Source organism: Xiphias gladius, chromosome 2 (genome assembly GCF_016859285.1).
Source record: "Xiphias gladius isolate SHS-SW01 ecotype Sanya breed wild chromosome 2, ASM1685928v1, whole genome shotgun sequence".
In the NCBI taxonomy this organism is placed as follows: Eukaryota; Metazoa; Chordata; class Actinopteri; order Istiophoriformes; family Xiphiidae; genus Xiphias; species Xiphias gladius.
This window is the reverse complement of record NC_053401.1, coordinates 69,700-89,444: the sequence shown is the minus strand read 5'-3', so window position 1 is coordinate 89,444 and position 19,745 is coordinate 69,700. Positions and strand designations below refer to the sequence as shown.

At 37.0% G+C, this 19,745-nt stretch overlaps 1 protein-coding gene across 5 annotated transcripts; it reads left to right on the top strand.

Moving 5' to 3' along the window:
- The first annotated feature begins 1,433 nt into the window (after positions 1-1,433).
- On the top strand, positions 1,434-8,868 carry zgc:193726 (uncharacterized protein LOC561161 homolog). Of its 5 annotated transcripts, none has more exons than XM_040149237.1 (6): positions 1,434-1,563; positions 1,693-1,755; positions 2,835-2,882; positions 3,111-3,161; positions 7,422-7,457; positions 8,135-8,868. In XM_040149237.1, exons 1-6 carry the CDS (start codon positions 1,454-1,456, stop codon positions 8,268-8,270), a joined length of 444 nt encoding a protein of 147 aa, XP_040005171.1. In that variant the 5' UTR covers positions 1,434-1,453; the 3' UTR covers positions 8,271-8,868. The 5 variants fall into 5 exon arrangements, with proteins under 5 accessions (XP_040005171.1, XP_040005194.1, XP_040005202.1 ...); XM_040149260.1 differs by having other exon boundaries at positions 8,140-8,227; XM_040149268.1 differs by lacking the exons at positions 7,422-7,457; positions 8,135-8,868 and adding exons at positions 3,404-3,418; positions 5,216-5,318.
- The last annotated feature ends 10,877 nt before the right edge of the window (positions 8,869-19,745 follow it).

Genomic DNA, 19,745 nt, shown 5'->3' with positions numbered 1-19,745 from the left:
AAATGTCACTGTCAAAGACGTGATAAGATGATAATCTGTGGAATAATAGCATTGTGTCTCTCCCTAGTTTATAATAATATAACATTTCATATGATTTCTGCATCAGTGTGATGACATTTTTTGATCTGTCTGGTAAGGAGTTTGCTAAATTTGAAACTAAAGTACCCACATAATTGGCACTTTTTCAGTGAATGAACTAAACGATGATATAGTTCATATAAATAAAAATGAGACTTCAAAACAGGATTTTATCAGTCAGAGACACTAATAAAAGTAAATGAATTTATGTGAATGAAGACAAAATAAATGTAAAAAACATAAAAATAAATTGATAATAGGTAAAGAATTCGATTAATGTTCTTTCAGTTGAATTTTAAAGGCGTAAAGAGCTATTTAATATTAGATATGTATAAAAAGAAACATGTAGGAAAGCGATGTTTGAAGCCTCCACGAGAACTGCTCAGACAGAGTGTCAGACAGACAGACGGAAAGATAGAAAGAGTCAGATGGACAGACAGAAAGATAGAAAGACAGACGGACAAAAAGACAGAAAGATAAAAAGACAGAGACAAAGATAGAAAGAAAGAGTCAGATGGACAGACAGACAGAAAGATAGAAAAACAAATAGAAAGACAGACAGAAAGATAGAAAGACAGATAGAAAGACAAGCATACAGACGGACAAAACACAGATAGAAAGACAGATGGACAAAAAGACAGATAGAAAGACAGAGACAGATGGAAAGATAGAAAGACAGAAAGAGTCAGATGGACAGGCCGACAGAAAGATAGAAAAACAGATAGAAAGACAAGCTTACTGACGGACAGACAGAAAGATAGAAAGACAGACAACAGACAGATGGACAGACAGAAAGATAGGACAGTCAGACAGACATACAGACGAAAGAGAAATGGAAGGACAGACAGAAAGATAGAAAGACAGACAGACAGAGATTCTTCCGTTTATAGCTAGATATACTGTTTGTGTATATATGAGAGAAGAAAATAAAGGCCCTGTTCTCACTTTTGTGTGCTGATGTCATGATGAAATCATCTTATCTGACTTGAACTAAAGCTGTTTCCATTGCGATGAACTTGAACAAACCAACAAACTGATCAGAGATCAGGGCTGTTCGCACGAAGCTGCTGATATCAGCTGATAAGGTCCAACAGTAAATATTGAAACAGCACCGAGGATCCTCATCATTCATCCTGTAGACAGACAGAGGGTCAGCTGAAGGTTAGCTGAAGGTCGGCTGATGCCAGGAAACACGCATGATGTCTGTTTTCTGAGGTCGGATTTTAACCTGGGCAGGTTAAAATCTGATCTCAGACCTGCTGATGCTGTGACCTTGAAACAAACTGAGTGTTCACTATAAATACAGCCTGTTGGGGCGAGCCCCCTCCACTCTGAATGACAGACCTCCTCTCTCTCTCCGTCTGTTGTGCCTCAGATGATGAAGTCTGTTCAGCCTGTTGCTCTGCTTCTCATGATAATGATGATGATGATGATGATAGGTTCTGTGTCTGCTGGTCCTCTTCCTCCTTCACCCAACCATTCCAGGTGAGATCTAAACTCACACCTGAAACACAACAAGTGTTTAATGATGTGAAGATAAAATAAGATTCATATTCTGAATTAATGAGAGGAATCTGACAGAGTTGTGATGATTTTTTTGTTTCCTGTCTGAAGAGATGATGATCAGGACGCTGGGAGTCTTCACCTGTTGGAGGACGGAAAGGAAAACTCCACCAGGTGAGTCTGAAGGAAATGTAACTTAACATATGGGTTAAACAAAAGTACAGGGTCTGATTTATCATAATGACAAGACTCAATCGATTTTTCTGTCTCATAAAAAAGTCAAATAATCTTGAGATCCTTCTCTCATCAGTAGGAGATCTGAACTGTGTACACAGTTATGAGGCAAATCTTGTAATTGTAAGAACACAATCTCATACATAATTATGAACAAAACAAATATTATAATTGTGACAGTTATGAGAAAAAATGTCAATACTATTACTTTGTATTATATTATATTGTAATTATAAGACCTAGATTTTTGTTTTGAGCTAATGAAACAAATCTTGTAGTTTTGACACAGGTATGAGGAAAAAGTCCTGTATTTATAAGAGCAAACTTACACATCATTTTGAAATATTATGAGAAAATATCTAGTCTAGTCTTGTATGTATTTATGAGATTACATTGTTGAACATAATAATGACATAATCATAAAAATGAAATCTCATAATTATAGGATCAGAGTTTCGTACATTATTCTGATGTAATTATGAGAAAAAAATCACGACTGTGAGATCCTTATCTTTTCATTATAAGATCAAAATCTCCTACATAATTATGAATGTTGTGAGATTGTTCTAATTAGAGTTCTTCATAATCATGACGTAGTTATTAGATCAAAACTTCATGAGATCTGCATCTTCTGCATAATTATAACATAGAAATGAGAAAAAAACTTTTGATAAGAATATGTCACGTGATCAGAGTCCTGTACATAATTATTACATACATATAAGAATATAATCTAAAATATATGATTATTAGTCAGAAAAAGGTTTCATAATTATGACATGCTGTATTTTTGAGAAAAAAATCTTATTATTATAAGTCCATTACTATGTAATTATAACATCCATACAAGAGGAACAAACATGTAATATAAGATCAGAATGGTGTAAGATCAGGGTGACATTTTAATTCTGTGTCTTGTTAATATGAGATTTTAAGTCATAATTCTGAGGAACGGTGTTTCATTTTTGTGTTGGGCTTCTGTTGAAAACTGGTTGTCCTGTTTTCTGCTCCGTCTTTAGGTTTGAGTCTCGTCAGAATGTCAACAACACGCTGGGCAACTTCACAGGGTCAGTTCAGAAAATATTCTGATACACTGAGAGTAAGACACATCACACATGTCTGAATTATTATTTATATCTATGTCTCTGGTGTTAACTGGCTTTTTCTTACTTGATGTTAAGTACTGAACAGTAGAATCACCAATTTTACCAAAACATTGCTGCAGTTTTAGAAAGAAGAATATGTCATTTAAAAAAATTATAGTTTGTTTGATTAAGTTTTATTTTTATCCTCAGAAGCGTCACATTGAACAGTGGGATGAATGAGACAGGTTTATGTCCCTTCGTGTAAGTAAATTAATTTCATATTTTTTAAAAATCAGGTTTCAGGGTTGAATAAGGTTCAAACTGGTCAAACTGTTTTCCGGCTTTTGTCTTCCACTGGCCACTGTGTAAGATTTTCCTCCTCATGAAAGCATTCAGTAGATATTTACCTGTACAGATACTTACCTGTATAGCTGTAGTATTTACAGGTAAACATCTGTCCAGGTGTGAAACTCTGTGTGTTGCTTTCTCTCTTTGTGTTTCAGGGAATCTTCTCCATAGTACGTATGACCGCAGGACTTTTTATTCTGACCTTTGACCTCTGACCTCTGGGAGATAATCTGATTAGCTGAGGGCAAACATCAGTGGGTGGAGCCAAAGAACTTCCTTTTAGAGAAGTCGCCAACAGCGGTGAATAATGATCCTTGATTAATGATCTTTGATCTGTTATCTTGACGTAAAAGATGTGTCCAGTGGCAACATCATCATCGTCATGATCAGGAGAAATTATCATGTTTCAGTGCAGATTCGTGGATTTATAAAAACAGTATCAGGATGATGAGATAATTAGGTCCAGACTGAGATCATCATTATATATTTAGTATTTCAAACCATTATCTTCAGACCTCAATTTACTTATTTTGTTAATTTGCTGCTCGTTAACACTGACGCTGGAGTAAAGTGGCTACAACTGGAAACCATGAGATACTGTTTGAGTTGAAAGGCAGCTCATGTTATTTAAAAACCTGGCTGCAGTTTTTGAGTCCTACCAGAGGTGGATCTGAACACATGTAGATATGATTCAGCGTGACTTCCACTTCCTTAGGTTATCATGATCTCTGATGTCCCTCCAGAATAAAGCTCTAGAAATCCACTTAGAAACCAGAGGAAAAAGCGGCTGCAGAACTTCAGTCAGAATCTTCCTGTTTTTAAGTTTCCTTCAGTATCACAGTGACCCAGTGGCAGTTGTCCGTACATCAACGGCTACACTGCAAACAGGAGCTGATCACAGCTGACTCAGCAGCTTTTAATGGAACAGTTTGACTAAATCGAAACAGATCTAGACTAAAAAAACAGTGCTCAAGTTGTAACTCACAGCTAACTCCATGGCATTATGGGAAGTGTGGTCCCAAAACTTACAGCATGACCTTAGAGCGTATTCCCCAAAGAATAATAACAGCAGTGGCAAAATCCAAAAATATTAACTTTCTTCATATTGCAGTATTTTTTGGATATTAGAGCAAATCTGATAATGAAAAAACTAATTTAGCATATCGTTGTAATTCAATTATTACCTCAAGATAACAGGATTAAAAATACTAATGTGAGAAACATCTCTCATGTACTGATAATGAGATAATTAACAGAAAGAAAAAGAAGAACGAGTGATGAGAATCTTCAACCTGCTCTACCTGTGTTTTTTGAGCCTCTGTAAAAGGCTCAGAAAACACAAAAAAGGCTCAGACTTCAAAGTTGATTTGAAGTCAGGAGATAAAATCTCACATCTAAAGATAAAAAGATAACGAACAAATCGCCCTGGGGTGATGATCATTAACAGCTGCTCTTCTGTCCTTAAACTTTATATTTTAGTCTATATTTTTAAAACAGAAAAACTGATTTTTTTCATCTCTCCACCCTCTAATGTTTTAATTCAGCCAATCAGATAAACCTCCTATCAACACTCATATCAATACACAAGATATTAGAAACACTGACGTTATGAGTCCAGGTCCCCGAACATTCCAAATCTGTTTTTAATTATTTGTATTTTTCTTCCTATGACAAATATTATTAATAATGGTTGCCATTATATAGTTGGAAATACATGGTGTTTCAAAGCTTTCTGCGCAGTTAAGAGTGTCAATACTGCATCTTTTATTTATTCAGTCAATACCAGCTTAAAATCACTCATGTTCACATATATGACGTCCAACAACACTGAAATCTGTAAGGTTTTAACTGTACAAAGTGAACTCCCAACTTTCTAAGAAAAACCTGAGGAACATCCTCAGTCTCAGGTTTGTTTGAGTCTCACCTGTGATCTCTGTCTTTACCTGTCTCACCTTCAGTATCACAAGGATGAGCCCACAACGTTGCATCCTCCCCACCTGTTTAACAGCGAACCTTGGCTCCTCCCTGCAGGTGGGGGATGAGAAGGCCGGTGGCGCTACCACCGACCCGTTCGGCGTCGGAAAGAAATGAAACGAAGCAGCCGTTTAATCAACATAACTGCAGAATCTCCACGTGATCTGCTCACTGTTCATCCAACACACGTTTTTATCTTCTCACGTGGACAGCTTCAAACTGGTTCTCATTGTTTGTGGGTCGAGACAGAACAATAACCGATCAAATTTATTTTAAAGGTCCTGAGGAGATGACACACACCCATATATCAAAGAAAGGTTTTTATGATGCAGTGAAGTGTGAGGGGCTGCTGGTTCCTGCAACATGCAACTCTCCTGCTCCCGTCATCAGAAAAAAATGATGAAGCTGCAGTACAACATATCTGCTTCTTTGATAAAAAAAATGTCAAAGCTACAAGGTGCCTGTGTACATAAAAACTTTGAGGTAAACATAAACTGCGACTCCCAAGATGCATTTGGGCATGAAACCGCCAGTCACAGACCTTAAAATTCTCTGATGTCAGCCGCTAACAGTGAGTGGAAGTTAAAGATGAATTTGTTGAGAAAACTGAAAACAATCTGAACCTTACAGCAGTTCACTGCTAAAATCTAGCTGAGCTGTGGGTGAATTCAGTAACCACGTCGACCTGCTTTGAATTCAACACCTGCTCTGATGGCAACGACAGCAGAGGCTCATGGGTACTGTAGTATTTAGATCCATTTGCCAAAATGAAGGACAGATTCGGATTAGTCAGAAACAGAGACTAAATAATTCAAACTGGTGTCAGAACATGTTCAGCTAGTTTTGAAGTTTTAATTTCAGTAACACTGGGGATATTGTTGAAAGAAAAATGCTAACTGTGAAAAAGGATTCGTTAAAAGTTTCACAGCTCTGTTTTTCCTGAGCTAGAAATTCACACAGCAGAGGAAACTTTTTTTTCCTTTGTTGATCTCCCCAGTGTTCTTCAACGTAGAAACTCAGGAGTCTCCTGGATAATTTTACTTCATGTTCTTACCGACAGTTTGAATTACTTGGATTTCTACCACCAACACTGGTAAAACTCTGTTGCTTTTGTTTGCAATTTTATCAGTATTATTTTTATTTTTCTGGCTAATTTCAGACCATGACCATTGTTCCAAATGATCAAATTAGAGCCAATAAGAGCCATTCATCCATCTATGTATCTATTTAGCTATTAGGTCACCAGTACATTATTCAAATGTCACCGAAGTTGACTTGCACATCCGGTATGTCGTCCAATACTGTCGTACCAAATCTGGAGAAAATATGATGGTGTTTCACTTTTTAAAAATTTCTTACATAATATTACTCAGCGGTTCGAAATTCCTCAAGCTTTCTGATCAGAGTTGTATCAGCTGTTTGGACCCTGGTTTACTAGTTGCAGTTAAAAGAAATAAGACTTATATATAATTATCCCATCTTCCCGATCGCCCCAGATCAGTGTGCCTGTGGTTCAGTGTTGTCTCGGTTGCTATGTTTGCAAGTCTAGTTTAATATATCATATGTCAGTTTGGTGGATATCTTTAAATAATACAATACCCATAAGCCTCAGCTGCTGTTGCCATGGATAAGAAGACAGTCAGAGGCATGAATGTTTCTAATGACAAAATGTGAAGCTCTGTGATCAGCTGTTTGTTTGGAATGCACCCCCTCTTTCTTTTCTTTCTTTTCTTTTATTCAGGTTGAGAATCACTGTGTTCAAAATCTTAAAAACTGTTAATAATAAACACCATTTATAAACCTGACTCCTGGAATTAATCTATTAAACATAAAGTGAATAAAAACAGAAATAATGTTACATTGAATTCTGTAAACTCACATTCAAATGAATCATAATATGAATTAAAAACTGAATAAAAGGACTGTGTACTCTTACTGTGGTTGTAAATTGAAACTTTAACCAGAACAGGGATGTTTTCTGTCTGAGGTGGAAAATAAAACACATGGTCAGAGGTCAAAGGTTAGAGGTCAAACTTTGAAAATAAACCGTAATGACTCAAATTAAAGAAATTGGAAAAAATAATAAAAATATTACATTTTTTTTTTACATGTCAGTAGGTTGGAGGAGATGATGCAGGAGCTGAACAAAACTGAAGATGTCGCAATTCTCACTTAATTTTGCTTTGTGTTTTGCTGCAGGAAGGATCCTCACTTTACATACAGTGGAGCTAAATTGTGAGTAACTAAACACAACAATTAACATATGGTTTTTACACTGAAGTCACTCAAATTTTATAGCAAACATCCAGAAAAATAACTGTCCTACTTATCCTTTACAATCAGTATTTAAAGACATAATAGTTGGTTCCTAACAGTTCTCTTCTTAACGTCTTGGTTACCAACTCTAACTCCTCCTGTGGACACACATCAGTGGAGGCTGTTGGATAAACAGATAATGGATGACAGCATAGTAATACACAGCTGGAATAATGTAAAATATGTCTTCATAGGAGAAGTTAGAACAAAGACTGAACATTAATTAACACACATTCTTAGATCTGCATATAAGCTACATTAGCGCCTGCTATAAACCAGTGACTAACTGTCCAGATACTTACTATAAATGATAGATGGGGGGATTTAAAGGAAAGCGTCCCTGACAGTGTGTCCATGTATTTGTGATATTTTTAGCACTTGTGTAATTATTCCTCTTGTTCATATTGACTGTGAAGAAACTGATCTCTAAACACTGTAAGAGATGAACGAGCAAATCCAAAGTCCTCAAAGTCCTGTGTACTGTAGGTGTCATTTTCACTCTGTGAAAGTCCATCAGTCTGCACATCAATAAAATCTAACATTCTATTATTCAGTGATTATTGATCGATTTATAGATTGACGTCTCGATCTCTCAGGATAGCTGGATATGCAGTTCCTGCTGCCTGCCAGCTGAGTATCTGTGCTCTGATGAATCTCGGTAATGACCTTCAGTCCGGTGGAGACCAGCGAGCCGGTCAAGCTTCTTCTGATCCATTTGGACATGGGAAATGATGTCAGAGGTCACGCCCACGTCTGACCGACCAATTAGACGTCCAGTCATCGACCAATCAGAGACAGACGTTCAATCACTGACCAATCGGAACAAATTGAACAAATTGAGCAAAGCCCATTGTTTTTCCTGTTTCAGATTTAATTTAAGGTTTAATCCTGTCAGATGATGTTCGATGAGAACAAACAGGAAAAATATGAATTATTATGTGTTTTTGATGGTCTTTGTTCTGTCGAATGTCCTTTTGTCCTCCTGGTTCTTCTTCAGATGCAGTTTAACTCCTTCAGTCTTCATCAAAGTTCATTTGCTGTGTCATTTATTCACTGTTCAGTGAACGTGTGCCTGGTTTTAATTATGTTTGTACAACTGTTAATAGATTTACAATCACAGGAACACATCGCATTCACACCAGAAACATAAACTGGAGATATTATCTATCCATATCTAGTATTTTTAAGATACATTTTTTTCCAAATTTGAGATCTTAGAAAGCAAAACAGTTTGATGAAAAACTGAGACTACAAAAACTGTTGGAAGCAATAAAACAGATCAGGGTGTTTGAAACACATTAAATCAAAATGACAACCAAAACTTTCAAATTAATCAGTATTTCTTATTTATTTATCTAGGTTTTGTTTAATTTTCTGTCACTTATTTTTTGTGTTATTGTGGCTGTATCTATTAGATTTATTTTGAATAATATTCTGTTTACATATATACAGTCAAAGCCGCAACATGAGTATTTTGTTGTCCAGTTTTTGTCCTGCAGATGGCAGCAGAGGAACAGCAGATACTGAAAGTAGAAAACGGTGAAAAATAATTCTACTCAAAGAAAAGACATGAGAAACCTATGATTTTTAAATGAAAAACACAAAATAATCCGAGTTCAGTTCGACTGAGAGTCTGTTGGAGGCTGATTTAATTTCTACTGTTTGCTGCTGCTGAAATGAAGCCACAGGTACAATAAACAGGCATGTGATGATGGGGACGGTGATAATGAAGATCATCATCATGATCGTGAGGGTGATGATGATTATTATAATAAAAGAAAAAGAAGTTTATCTTAGTCATCAGTTTGCTGACTCATCTGAGACATTGCAGACAAACTTAAATGAATGATTGTTTCATAGATTCTGACAGATGGTTTATTACTGAAGATGTGTTTGCAGCAGCTTCATCTGATCTTAAGCTTTCAGCAGATTTTTACATGAAACATCGTCAGACATATTGTTTATGAATTGATGAGTTTATTCTGAGACAATCAATAACAGCAGATCAGTAACAGCAGATTGACACGACTCCTCTGTCAGAGGGTTAGAAAACACGTTTGTGTTTGTCAGACTGAGAAAAACTTCAGATTGAGGTTGTTTCTGTCCTTGAATCAGTTTTTCCTTGAGGTGTAAAACAGTGTGATAACAGATGACGATGATGGAGGAGGAGCATGTTTGCAGAAACAGTTGTGACAGGTATATGAAGAACACTCGTTGTCAGGTAACAACATGATGTAGAAGAGACAGAAGAGAGGATGAAGAGGAGATTCATGAGAATAAAAAGAGAAAGAAAGACTGAAGTTACAAAAAACTCTAAATAACAAAAAAACATCAGTGATGTGATTGGTTGTATGCAACACACAAACACGGTACACTGTGTGAAGGTAGCAGAGGAAACTCGCCACCATAAACTGGAGATTAGACCGAAATTAGACCGAGATTAGACCGAGATGAGCTCCCACCAACCAGAACTGAAAATGCAACAAGCAGCATTAAGTCAGAGGGTGATATGACAGAACCGTCGCCGTGTTTGACAGATGAGGTGGTGGCTTTGGTTTGTGAGCTGTTGCTGTTTTTCTCCACACAGTCCTCCTTCCATAGTTTTGACAGAGGTTGATTTTTGTTTCATCCGTCCATAGAACGTTGTTCCAGAACTCTACTGGTTCCTTCCTGTGTGTTTTTGTGAACTACAGCCTGGCCTTTCTGTTTTTTGGGTTAACCTAGGGTTTGCATCTTGTGGTGACGTTCTGGTCATTAAGTCTTCTCTTGATCGCTGACAAGAAAACAGTGTCTGTATTCAACAACAACTTCACTGAAAGAATTTTATCTGAACAAAACGTGCAGAGAATGCCTTGATAAATCTTGTGGTTGTATTGAACTCAAAATGTTTTAATTTATTAGATGTTCCTACAGCGACCTGTAAAACATGATTTAACTTGGGCCGATTGTTTAGTACAGAGATCCTGTGATTGATTAAATGGCTCTTCAGTAAATGTCAAACTCTTAATGTGGAGTGAGATGACATTTTGTTGGGACTCTGAGCTCTGATGAAGTTTGTGAGACTGATGGAAATCCAACCTGACTGAAGGAAAAGAGGAGGTGATTTACTGCCCACCTTTAGGTCTTTTAGAATAACTCAGCGTTAACAGGCAGAACAGATTCCTCTGTTCCAACATGATGAATCTGTTTGTTTCCTGATAGCAGTGGTTCTTCAGTATAAATGGAAAGTCATGTGATCAAACATTAATGCCGCCACACCTACTCCTACAAACAAACAATTCAAAAAAATAAAAACCTCCCACAACAAACCACCTTCAGCAGCTCTGAACAGAAACAGTTTAACGCCTTTAAGCTTCAAACAGCAGCAGAACGTTTTTATTCTTCAGTCTGTTCTGTTAGAAAAAGAGTCAGATCCTCATTCATGATCACATCTGATTATATCTGAGAGATTTTATTTGTGCTGTGGAGAATTTTCTTCCTCCGTTCATCCTCCTCCGACAGAACGCATTTATATTCTAATATGACTTCACCTTTAACTTCTTATGGTGCAGACTGAAGATTTGGTTAAGGAAAACAAAGAGCTTAAAACACAGCTCTGTGTTCTCTATGACATCTGTCCACAGAGGGACGTTTGCATCCACAAGACCACCTGGTGATAAACTGTTTATGGTGATCTGATCTGGATCACATTGTCCAGACCACATCCAAAGGTGGTCAGAGAGAGAGACATGAAAAGGGAAAACAGGTACCGGTACATCAGTGGGAACAAGGTGTTTGTACAGTGACAGGAACAAGGACAGGAAACTGCAAAAACATACAGGTACAGGAACGTGAATGACAAGAAAGGTCCAGGCACAGAGACAGGGACAGGGACAGGCTCCAGGTACAAGAATCAGTACTAGAAAAGGGAAGGGTAAAGGTACAAGCACAGGTACATGAATGGCACCAAAGTAGAGCTACAGAGTACAGCTACAGGTGGAGGACCAGGAACAGGAATGAAAACAAACCACAGGAATAGAAAGAGGAACAAGGTAAAGGTACAGGGATGAAGTAAAAGTACAGTGACAGGAACAAGTACGCAAAGTACTGGAACCAGTACAGGTACGAGGACAGGTACAACAACTGGAACAGGAACAAAGTACAGGTACAGACACGGAAAGAGGGACAGAGTGCAGGGATAGGAAGAGTGGTGGAAATCCATTAGTCAGGGCAAAGTGTTTAATTTCATATGCATAGTTAAAAACAAGTTTCCCTGTACAATGAAACTCTAACTTTGCCATCCGTCAATACGGAAACACAAGGTATAGAAATAAAAATTGAAAAAATAAAGAAAATAAATAAATCAAATTTCAGAAGAGATAAAGATTGGGTAGGTGTCTGTGAGTGTACTGTGTGGAGTGTGCATGTGCATGTGTGTGTATGTGTGTGTGTGTGTGTGGAGGATGGAGGGCAGCGGAAGCTATCTGGGTCATAAGGTGGGTCAGGGTGGGGGCAGGGGCACTGGATTAGAGCTGTTGATCAGTCTGAGGGCCTGAGGATAAAAGCCGTCCCTCAGCCTAGAGGTCCTGCATGTCACACTTCTGTACCTGTGGCTCTCTGAGGACACCTGGAGGACAGCTGGGACAAAATTTGTTTCCTTTGAATCAGAAACATTCAGTCTTTTTTCTTTTTCTTTTCTACAACTGTTTTCATGTTTATAAAGAACTCGTCCTCATTAATATTCAATGCATTTTCAAACAGGTGTTTCAGTTTTAAATATTCTTGATCTTACAGTGAACTGTTAATAGAATCTGATGCAGATGTTTTTACTTTATGTAAATCATGAGAAACTTTAAGTAAAAAGATGCAGACGGAGAGAAGCAAAAACTAAACGTTTCTTCCTGGTGCTAAAACTGGTTCAGTTTGATTGAATATATTTATTTCATATTCACTCTAATTATTGTTAATGTGCTGAAACATGCAATCTGATAATCTTAGTCATAAAAGTCTTTATCACATCAGGCAGAAATATTTAGTCCACAGACGCTATTTGAAAAGACGTCTCTGCAGCTTTATTAGTTAAGCAGAAAATCTTTAACCTGCAGGTAAGCACCTTTTTTAATGTCAGGTCACCTAATGCAGGTGGATCTAATTCTGTCTTTCCTCAGTCAGAACAGCTAAATTTATTTTACTTTAGCTTCACCTTATCTGTCTGACCAAACAGGGGACAAAAAAGTTTAAAAATCTTCAAAATGTTAGAAATGGTCAGTCCAAAGTTTCTGATCATCAGCCACAAACATTAATATGTCGTATGCAATATAAACGTCACTACTACAGCTAGATGTGTAGGCATGTGTGTAATCTCTGATCATATTTTCAATCCCATCATGTCACAGTTTAAATATTTTTCCTGCTGTATGAATCAGTTGCAATGAGAGAAACAACAGTTTCCATGCTTCCATCAGAGATAAATATAGAAACTCAATGTTGTTACGTGACGTATAATTACTGAATATTATAGACACGTCACAGTGAGGAAGATTTATGGGGCCTCAGTATGAGCTGATTTAGTGTTTTAGTGTCTTGGATCAGTTTTTAATGTCACAGAAATAGATGAGAGTGAAGGAATCACACAGTGTTACTGAGACTTACTGAGATAATCAGAAGGAAAACAACATGAAGACTGAAAATAAAGCTGTAACATGGAGAGAGAGAAACAGAGAGAGCATCTCTTAGTTATTATCAAACTGAACTCGATGTGAATCAACCAAATATAAACATCATCTACACTATCAGACACATTCAGTAGCAACAGTAATGCTAATGTTCCTGTCCAGTGGTGGACGAAGTATTCAGATCCTTCACTTAAATAAAGTACCAATACCTTCAAGTAAAAATATTTCACTACAAGTAAAAGTCCTGCTTTCAAAATGTTACTGGAGTGAAAGTACAGATGTATTCTGTACTCACTTTTAAGTAAAGTAAGAAACCTTTACCTACATTATTATACTTTATATTCTTTGATATTATACTGTCCTTTTATGTTTAATATGTTTTAGATAATTTTTTATAACTGGTGCATCTGCAGCTTCAAGTAAAAATGCTCATGTGCAAACACTGAAAAATGTTCACCAGCGCTGACTCAGTCCAGATCACTTCTCCACAAATACAGTTTAACTACGCTGGTGTACAGTTCAGAAAGTAACTATGAGCAGCCCCCTCCCTGCAGCCCTCTGTGCTCTGTGTCCTATTACCTGGCTAAGTACCTCATTATGATTTGATCAAACACAACATTCAATAAACTCTGGATTTAAACACATTATTTGAATTTTTAACAAGGCCATGTTAAAGGCAAAACTGGCTTTTAAGCTGCTCCTGATATTTATGATAACAGTGATATATACTGTATATACATCAATACATAGACTGTTACGTCCAAATACGATCTAATATTAACTTCTGGAGAATTTTAACCTTAATGCAATGCATGCTGGCAAGCATATGTGAATACACTAATAATGTTTCTAAGCAATTTGACAACGATAACAATGGAATAATAAAGGTTAATTTAATACAACAGCTGATGAGATGTTAAAGTGTAGAGGATAGAGTAAACACATATGTTCTGAGTTTGAAGAATCAAAGATTAAAATTTAAAGTTAACATTAAACATGAGTTTGTTGGCACGATTTTTAAAAAATTTTTTTACTTTAAATGCTGATATTGTATGAATGATGATGAATTTAATTTACTGATGAATTTGAATTCCTAAGTTCTAACAACTTGTAATTGTTATTTTTGCCAAAGAACAGAAATTGGTGTTTTTACAGTGCATAAGAGCAGAAGAAGTGAATTTAGTCTGTTTTTAATAATTTAGTCTGTTTTAAAATCAGATTAACTGGAGGTTTACTCACATTCTGCACAACTCTGCTGTTTTCTGTGATCATTAACCTGAACCCAGTCTGAGCCTGATCTCATACCAGTCATTTCTGCAGTGTCTATAAAAACAACCTGACAGGTCTCATGTAGATCTTTGCTTCATTTTAAACAGTCACAAACCAAATGACCCAGACTGATTCAGACTGATGCCAGTAGTGACCACCACTCCAAAAAAGACCTGCAGTCCTTGATTTTTCAAGGAGAAGTAGAATCTCACATGTTCATTATAAAACTGACTATATCTAAAGACAAACGAGGAAAAAACAGTTTTCTTCAGAAAAATGCAGCCTTTTCTAGTTTCCCTTATATATTTTGTATATTTTACCAAGTCTGCCTTTGTTCAACCATGTGTGCTTTGTCGTGTCTCACCAAGAAAAAATGAGAGTAGTTTATAGTTGAACGGGTTGTGATGTATTTAATAGTTTTTATGCAGATCAGCTGATGATGTTTGAGTCTGTGGTCCATTAGAAAACAAATTAAATGTGTGAGTGGGTCTGTGTGTGTCTCATTAGCATGTTTTCATGTCTTCAGTATAATTATAGATTCTATTAATTAAATGAATCCATCAGGTTTGTTATTGGTGTAAAACAGGATTTAATAAAACAGTTTTATATTTCTGTCACAGATGAATAAAACCAGTTTTAATGTGATTTAAATCCTCCATATGTGATGAATAATGTATTTAACATACGTCCAGCAGCAGCATCATTATGAATGAGGATAAAAGAACAATTCTGCTGCTTCCTCTCACAAATGCTAATAACACGAGCTCATTAACATGTGGAGCGTTTAGACTCATCTCTCTGGTTCATTCTGAAGCTCAGCAGTGAGAGAGTGAAGGACTGAACCACCAACAATAACATGTTATACAACAACACGGACGGGTCATTGGATAAAACATCTACTGCAAGTTTCACTTTAGGTGCAAAAATAAGTTTTAAATCTTTATCATTCAGAATTTAAAGATGTGTTTCTTTTTGTGTTTGTTTTTTGTTATTTCACATGTATCCACATATTTGCATCAGTGTCTGATTTTACAATACACATCTAGTATTTTTAATCAAATACAGGTCCTAACTTATGGAAGTCTTTTCCCCGTTCGGTTAAAGATTTGCCTTTTTGTAAAGTCATACAGAGCAAGTTTTAAAAATAATTTGAAGAGCAACCTGCAGTTTGAATTTCTTACTGAATGTTAAGTATTTGATGCATGTAAAGGATCTTATTAAAAGTTGTGTGTGTGTGATTTTATATGTTTTACAAAACTATGCTAAAACAAACTGTGTCGTATTGGGTGAGCACTGGTTCTTAGTGACTCAGTGATTTTTCCTCAGTTTTACTTTGCATTTTTCATCATGGAGAATTGTGTTTGTGCAGGTTCACAGCTGAGGACAGGGCATCAAGGACACAGTTTTGTGTTTAGGACATCAAGGACACAGTTTTGTCTTCAGGGAGTCGAGTCCACAGTTTTTTCTTTATGACGTCGAGTCCCCACTTTTGTCTATAGGACATCGAGTCCACAGTTTTGTCTTCAGGACATCGAGGCCCCACTTTTGTCTTTAGGACATTGAGTCCCCAACTTTCATGTGGGGACGTGGTGTCCAGACGTTCCTGTTGTTTATGGAGATGTATTTTATGTTTCATGTTTGACTGTGTGATCACATGATGATAAGCTGATGTGTTTTCTGTAGTTCATTACTGAAACTCCATCTGTACTGGGTTTGTCCACCTACAGTACAGATCTGTCAGTACATGCATAAAATCAGTAAATAAAACAGCAACAGTCTAATCTGAGACACTTTCCTGTCTGAGTTTCTAAATAACGAATGAACGTCTGAGTTTATACAGTACACATGTCATTTAATACAGGTACATTAGTACAGGTGTAGCTCAGGATGTGTATGAATGTGTCTTTCCTATTTCAGCACAGATTATATGTAAACACACAATCAAAGTCAGCACTCGACTCCTCTCCCTAATGTAACGACCCCATGTTAATGTGGTTTTTCAGGAATAAATCACTAGTTTGAAATCAGTTTTGGGAAAAAATGTTTTGTTTGACCTTCACAGATTGGATACAAGGCGTAGTATTAACCCAAGCAAGTATTACAGTACTTTCTGATTATATATCAATAAGCTTTACATTTCTGTCATTGTAATGAGAAGAAATGCACCATTTAATAAAAATATGAAACATGGAATTGCAAATGTGAAATGTTGGTCTTGCCGCGTGACCCAGATCATTGTTATCTTTTATCAGCTCCTGGTCGGCCTGTTGTCAGCTTGTTGTCGGCCTGTCATCAGCCTGCTGTCGGCATGCCACTCAGGCTGCAAACTAAGGATTTATATATCACACTGGAATAAATTTATGTAGCAGAGGGCTGTGGGTTTATAGATGAAAAGGGGGTCATGTGTGAGCTGCAGTGCTTTAATGTATAACATTTTTTAAATGGCATTTCATGACTGTTTTCAACGGAAAATGGTCTACAGGATGATTCGGGCAGATTTCTTGCTCTTCTTCAAAAAAGTAACATCATTCCTACATACATTAAAATATTCAATATGGGTTTCCAAGTGAGGTTTTGTTCTTTTATTTTAATAACAGTCAACAGTAGATTTGGGCTTTTATTTAGACCTGAAAGGTGATGTATACTTTGAAAATGTTGGCTAGGCTTTAGACTTAGTCACTCTGTGTATCAATATAATCAGAAAAAACAGACATGAGTGGAGCTAGAAGGCACAGTGGTATACACAGGATATTGCTGAGAGTTAAGAGTGATGAATCACCGTGGAAACAGGCTGAGAGGAGGATAAAGAGGAGAGATGAAGGTGAGGAGGAGTGTGAGGGAGAGATAATGTTGGAGGAGGATCACTGAAAACCCTCAACACCTCCTCCATCCACTACCACCAGCTCCATGAAGCTGTGACTCCTCTCAGTGTTTCATTTTTGTTTTTTTGTGTTGCGGGCTGATGGACTGTTACAGACCGACAGATTCTTCATCTCTCAAACCGACTTGCCTGTTCTGTATTCACGAATAACAAAACAAATATTTCGGAGTTATATTTATCTCTCTGTTTCTCGGTTTATGGTCAGTCGCTGTGTAAACTGGTCTTTGTTAACCTGATAAAGGCACCACTCTGTTCCATCATGTTTATCAATTGAAAAGAGAATACATGTTTTTCATTTTTTGTATCATTAATGTCAGCACATGCAAGATGCAGCACTTATTGTGACATTATAAAATGACTGACATTTAAAATGATATGAGTGATGATGTGGTATATATCACCTGTTCTGCTGTTAAACTGAAACTTTTCTTAGCTTTAGAGCTTTCACCACAAAGTGTACATGTTCTTTAAAATAATAACAAGCGAACTTTGATAGTCATTTGTCCATGAATCTGCACATCTAAAATGAGGATGTTTGGTTGCTCCCTAATGAAGACATGTGGAAATACTGGACTTGAAAGACCGAAATCCAGGACTACAGACTTGTAGACTTGTTGTAACCTTGTTAATTTTGTCAGTACTATATTTCATTCAATGATCTGAAAGGGACTTTTCTCCAGTCCAGTGTACTAGAATTTACAGTATGATCTCATCTGACAAAACACACATTTTCTCTAACTTTAATGCATTTTTCTTTTCCATGTGCAGATACCGTAGAAAAATATAATTTACTGTAAAACACTAATCGGTTCATTAACTCAAAGACAGAGGACGATGACATATTAGCAAAAGGTTCATTACATCTTCACCTCCGTGCACCGTGAGGAGAGATTACAGATGTGTCCTAGAGAGATGGATGCATTTACACCTTTTCAACATCTGGATAGATCTTTTTTCCAAACCTAAAAACACTCATTGATTTCCTGTAGAAACCATTAGCTTTAGATCTGAACAAAAAACAGGAAGAAGAATACATGTGATAAAGAGAAATGATTCAGCAGAGCTGCTGCTGCTGAGACTGAAATCATACACAAAAAAAACAAAACAGCGTGAGTCATTGTGACTCAAAACTACACCAGGAAGATTCATTTGAATGTCCTGTACCGACCTACATAATGATCAACAGTACTGACCTGAGGCCAGATTTCTGAGCAGGCTCTAGCTCTGACTGCAGGCAGATAACCAATAGACTGACTTCAGATCAGCAGGTCTCCTCCAGCTCATAGGTGACATTTCACCACCTGTTTTTACCCTCATGCTTTCTAAGGTGGAATGAGCCTGATATGACACTGCTCCTCCATCAGGGAGCAGGAAAAGGTCATGCTGGTTTTAATGGCTGTGTCGGTGTCACTGCTGTTATTCAGTCGGTATTTAGGAGGGTAACATGAGTCCTGACGGTGACTCATGTTTGAGACTGTAACGGCTCAGTTATATATTATAACTGTTTCTAGTAAGATTATGACTTTATTCTCAATTTATTAATAACAAATCCTTCTCTTGTAAAATCAAATGGAAATTGTCCTGCAGAGTCAGAGTTAAGTAAATGACAGATATACCTGGGTACCTGTACGCTCTATCAACAGCTCTGTAAAGATTGAATTGATGTTCACTGCGAGACAACACAGACTTTTTTAACATGTAGCCTGAGGTCATTGTCCTTTAAATATCTTTGGTTGTTTTCAACCTTCAGCGTTTGAAGACAGTTACACACTGAAATTTTACTTTCTACCTTCAATGTACAGCAGCTTTAATATTTAAATAAGAAATGCGTGAAAGCAAAGGGAAGACATCAGCAGATAGAAACACCACAGAAGAAGAGGAGGATCATCAGAACAAGGAGGGAAGAAGAAAAATACCTGATGAGAGAGGAGAGAGAGAGGAGGGTTTCTACATCACTACTGTCAGCCAATCAGAGAGCAGCAATAACCAGAGAGCGAGAGAGAGAGAGAGAGAGAGAGAGAGAGGAGGAGGAGAGAAAGAGGCAGACTGATACTGATAGAGAGAGAGAGGGAGGTGTAGAGAGGTGGTGATGATGTCTGGATGCTGAATCATTTTATAGATGAGAGGAAAAAAGTTTCTGTCAGTTCAGATCAGAGGAGACGAGGAGGATAAAGGAGGAGAAGGAGAAACAGAAAAACAAGAAGGGGGAAAAGAGGAAACTGCAGAGGAAAAACACAAAAAGATGGAGAAGAGGAGGTACGAGTAGGAAGTTCAACAGAAAAGAAACAGGAGATACAGGAGAAGTATAACCGAAGGAGGAAACCAGAAGAGGAGGAGAAAAAAAGAGGAGAAACAAAGAAACAGAGGATAAGACACCGATTAAAAAAAAGGAGGAGAAACAGG

Bases quoted from the DNA above. Each gene is read 5' to 3' on its own strand.
- zgc:193726 (XM_040149237.1), top strand. From the start codon at position 1,454: ATGATGAAGTCTGTTCAGCCTGTTGCTCTGCTTCTCATGATAATGATG. The intron at 3,162-7,421 runs GTAAGTAAATTA...GTTTTGCTGCAG, and splicing joins ACAGGTTTATGTCCCTTCGT to GAAGGATCCTCACTTTACAT. The intron at 7,458-8,134 runs GTGAGTAACTAA...TCGATCTCTCAG, and splicing joins ACATACAGTGGAGCTAAATT to GATAGCTGGATATGCAGTTC.